Genomic DNA, 3185 nt, shown 5'->3' with positions numbered 1-3185 from the left:
GATCGTGCCACTGCACTCCAACCAGGGCAGCAGAACAAGACTCCGTCTCAAAAGAACAAAATGAAACAAAACAAAACAAAACAATTTCATGTTTTCATTTATGTTTTCTAGTCACACAGGGCCATGCTTGTCAATGTGCTCTCACTGTTAAAGTGCTGAGTGAAGTGGCATCGGCCCTCCCAAGTTCACGGGTCACATCTTGGACAACAAGCACTGGCAAGGCCTGTGGATGTATCTACCTTCACGTCCCCACCTCTGCCCCAACTCAAGGACGTGGTGGCCCCATCCATCCCCCAGCATGGCAGCAGTGCTGTGTCTGTGTCTAGGAGTTAGCCCTGTGCCTTCTGACCAGTTGGGAAGCCAGGAGAACTGGCACATCCAGGAGGGGTCTAGAGGTAGAAAGGAATTCTTCCTGAACCTGGAGCATTTCAGCACTAGAGCCTATACCTCCTCACCCTACCCACCTGAGCTCTCCAGCCTTTGCCATTTGAGATGACTGGTGCATGAGCTCACAGCGAAGAGACCCTGTACTCAGAAGAGCCACCACCTTCCTTGGGTTCCCAGGGTCTCCCTAACCCTAACTGTCCACTTCCCACCACCAATTAGCCTTGGCTTCTGCAGAGACCCACCCTAAGCTTGTCCCAAAGCAGATACTTACTGCGATGGAGTAAGCCAGGAGCATGGTAAGGATGACAATGATAAAGCCTGAAATGTCGCCCCAGGCACGGCGTAGGGCTGCCGTGATCATGTTCATTTTGGGATTCAACCTGAGCAGATGCCAAAGCTTCACTGTGGACAGGAGTACCAGGAAGGCGATGATGTAGCCAAGGGCGGCATCGGCTGCTGCTGTGTCACTGAAGCTGATGCCTCTGTGGGATCAGAATGGGATGGCTGCGTCTCAGAGACCTTGAGCAGTTCAGCCGGAACTCATCTGGATGCCAGATTAGACTGATCGGCATTTCAGGAGGTGGGATTAGTTTTATCATCATCTCATAGGCTATCAGGTCCAGAAACAGGTCTGGGAAAGAGAGGCGTCCCAGTTCCCCCAGGGCGGTGATGATGATGATGAGAAGGAGGAGGAGGAGGAGGATGCTGGGAATTACGGTGTACACCTGTAATCCCAGGTACTCGGGAGGCTGAGGCACAAGAATAGCTTGAACCCAGGAGGCAAAGTTTACAGTGAGCTGAGATCACGCCACTGCACTCCAGCCTGGATGACAAAGCCAGACTCTGAAAACAAAACACCCTAAGTGCCTGCCCTCAATGTCTTTGTTAAATGAGGCGATGATAACACTGACCTTCATCAATTCTGATGATGTTTCCTCAGGTGCATACATCCTGCCTACCACATAGTGGACACTTAGTGTCCTTCCATTGGTCCTAGGGCTGATCTAGGCTTGCATGATCTCAGCTCACTGCAACCTCTGCCTCCTTGGTTCAAGTCATTCTCCTGCCTCAGCCTCCCCAGTAGCTGGGATTACAGGTGCACACCACCACACCCAGCTAATTTTTGTATTTTTTGTACAGACGGGGTTTCACTATGTTGGCCAGGCTGGTCTCGAACTCCTGACCTCGTGATCCACCTGCCTCGGCCTCCCAAAGTGCTGGGATTACAGGTGAGCTTACTGGGGCCCTAATACTTGCAAAGGGCCTCCCCCAAAGGCCAAGAGGAGCCTAAGCAGGATGCCACATGGCCCTATATTTTGGGAAGATTTGCACAAGATGTTCTATTTTGTCTGAGTCATTTCCAATCGTACTCACTTGCAGCTGGCCCCACACCTGAATCTAGGTGGCAGCTAGAGTTATGTCTGCTAGGCATGCCCCTTTATCCCCTGAGCGTCCACAGCATCCCAAAACCTCCTTCTGACCCATGGGCCTCAAACGGAGCTGTAGGAAGAGGGGCCAGTATGGGGAGCCCGGGGGCTGAGGAGACAGCCACTTACTCCTCCCTGTGGTTCCGGCAGCGCTGGAGATCCCTTTCAGCCAGGACAGCCCTCTTCACAAACACCGCCAGGGCACTCCAGCTGGCCAGGATGATGGCCAGCTCCAGAAGGTTCCACTTGCTGCGGAAATAGCTCCAAGTCTGCTTTCTCATGCGCTTGCCCTGGAAAAGGAACGTGAGGTTGTGGCCATGACTGCCCCCATCCCCAGGGCTGCTCCCTCCCCACCCTGGAGGGCCCTCTGGCGGGAGGCTCCCCCAGCTCTGGCTCCCATGCACAGAGTGCTTGGGCCTCTCCCCAGCCTTGTGCACAGACCCACTGAGGTGGGATAATAGGGCCTGGAAGCAGGGAACCTAAGAATGAAAAAAATGCAAACACTTCAGCTATGACAGGAAATATCTTCTTCATTTACATAGGGTGTACCCCGAGTAAATGACTTTGTAACTCCACTTTAACCTCTTCATTTACATAGGACATACACCGACTAACCAATGGAAACCTCTAGAAGGTATTTAAACCCCAGGAAATTCTTTTTTTTTTTTTTTTTTTTTTTTGAGATGGAATCTCACTCTGCTGCCCAGGCTGGAGTGCAGTGGGCCCCATCTCGGCTCAATGTAACCTCCGCCTCCCGGGTTCAAGCGATTCTCCTGCTTCAGCCCCCTGAGTAGCTGGGATTACAGACGTATGCCACCACATCCAGCTACTTTTTGTATTTTCAGCAGAGATGGGGTTTCACTTTGTTGGCCACGCTGGTCTCGAACTCCTGACCTCAGGTGATCTGCCCGCCTCTGCTTCCCAAAGTGCTGGGATTACAAGTGTGAGCCACCGCACCGGGCTGGCTGCAGTTTTGCAACATGAAAAGAGTTCATCCTTCTGGAGACAGACGGTAGTGACAGTTGCACAATGATGTGAGTGGACCTAATGCCACTAAACACTTAAAAGTGGTTAAAATGGTAAATTTCATGTTATGTATATTTCCCACAATTAAAACTAAATAATTTAGGCTGGGCACAGTGGCTCATGCCTGTAATCCCAGCACTTGGGAGGCTGTGGCTGGAGGATCACAAGGTCAAGAGATCCAGACCATTCTGGCCAACATGGCGAAACTCCGTCTCTACTAAAAATATAAAAATTAGTGGTGGCGGGTGCCTGTAGTCCCAGCTACTCAGGAGGCTAAGGCAGGAGAATGGCATGAATCTGGGAGGCGGAGGTTGCAGTGAGCCGAGATCGTACCACTGCACTCCA

At 51.7% G+C, this 3185-nt stretch overlaps 1 protein-coding gene across 1 annotated transcript in view; it reads right to left on the bottom strand.

The window, feature by feature from the left end:
- The window catches only part of PKD1L2 (polycystic kidney disease 1-like 2), a 139916-nt gene that overhangs the window by 16579 nt on the left and 120152 nt on the right, over positions 1-3185 (bottom strand). The window contains exons 39-40 of the mRNA XM_011990120.1: positions 1944-2258; positions 659-869 (exon numbers count right to left, since the gene is read on the bottom strand). Coding sequence (XP_011845510.1) covers positions 659-869; positions 1944-2258 — 526 coding nt within the window. The remainder of the gene's footprint in view (positions 1-658; positions 870-1943; positions 2259-3185) is intronic.

Source organism: Mandrillus leucophaeus, unplaced genomic scaffold (genome assembly GCF_000951045.1).
Source record: "Mandrillus leucophaeus isolate KB7577 unplaced genomic scaffold, Mleu.le_1.0 Scaffold37, whole genome shotgun sequence".
NCBI lineage: Eukaryota > Metazoa > Chordata > Mammalia > Primates > Cercopithecidae > Mandrillus > Mandrillus leucophaeus.
The sequence above is the reverse complement of the archived record's forward strand: the minus strand, read 5'-3'. Positions and strand labels throughout refer to the sequence as shown.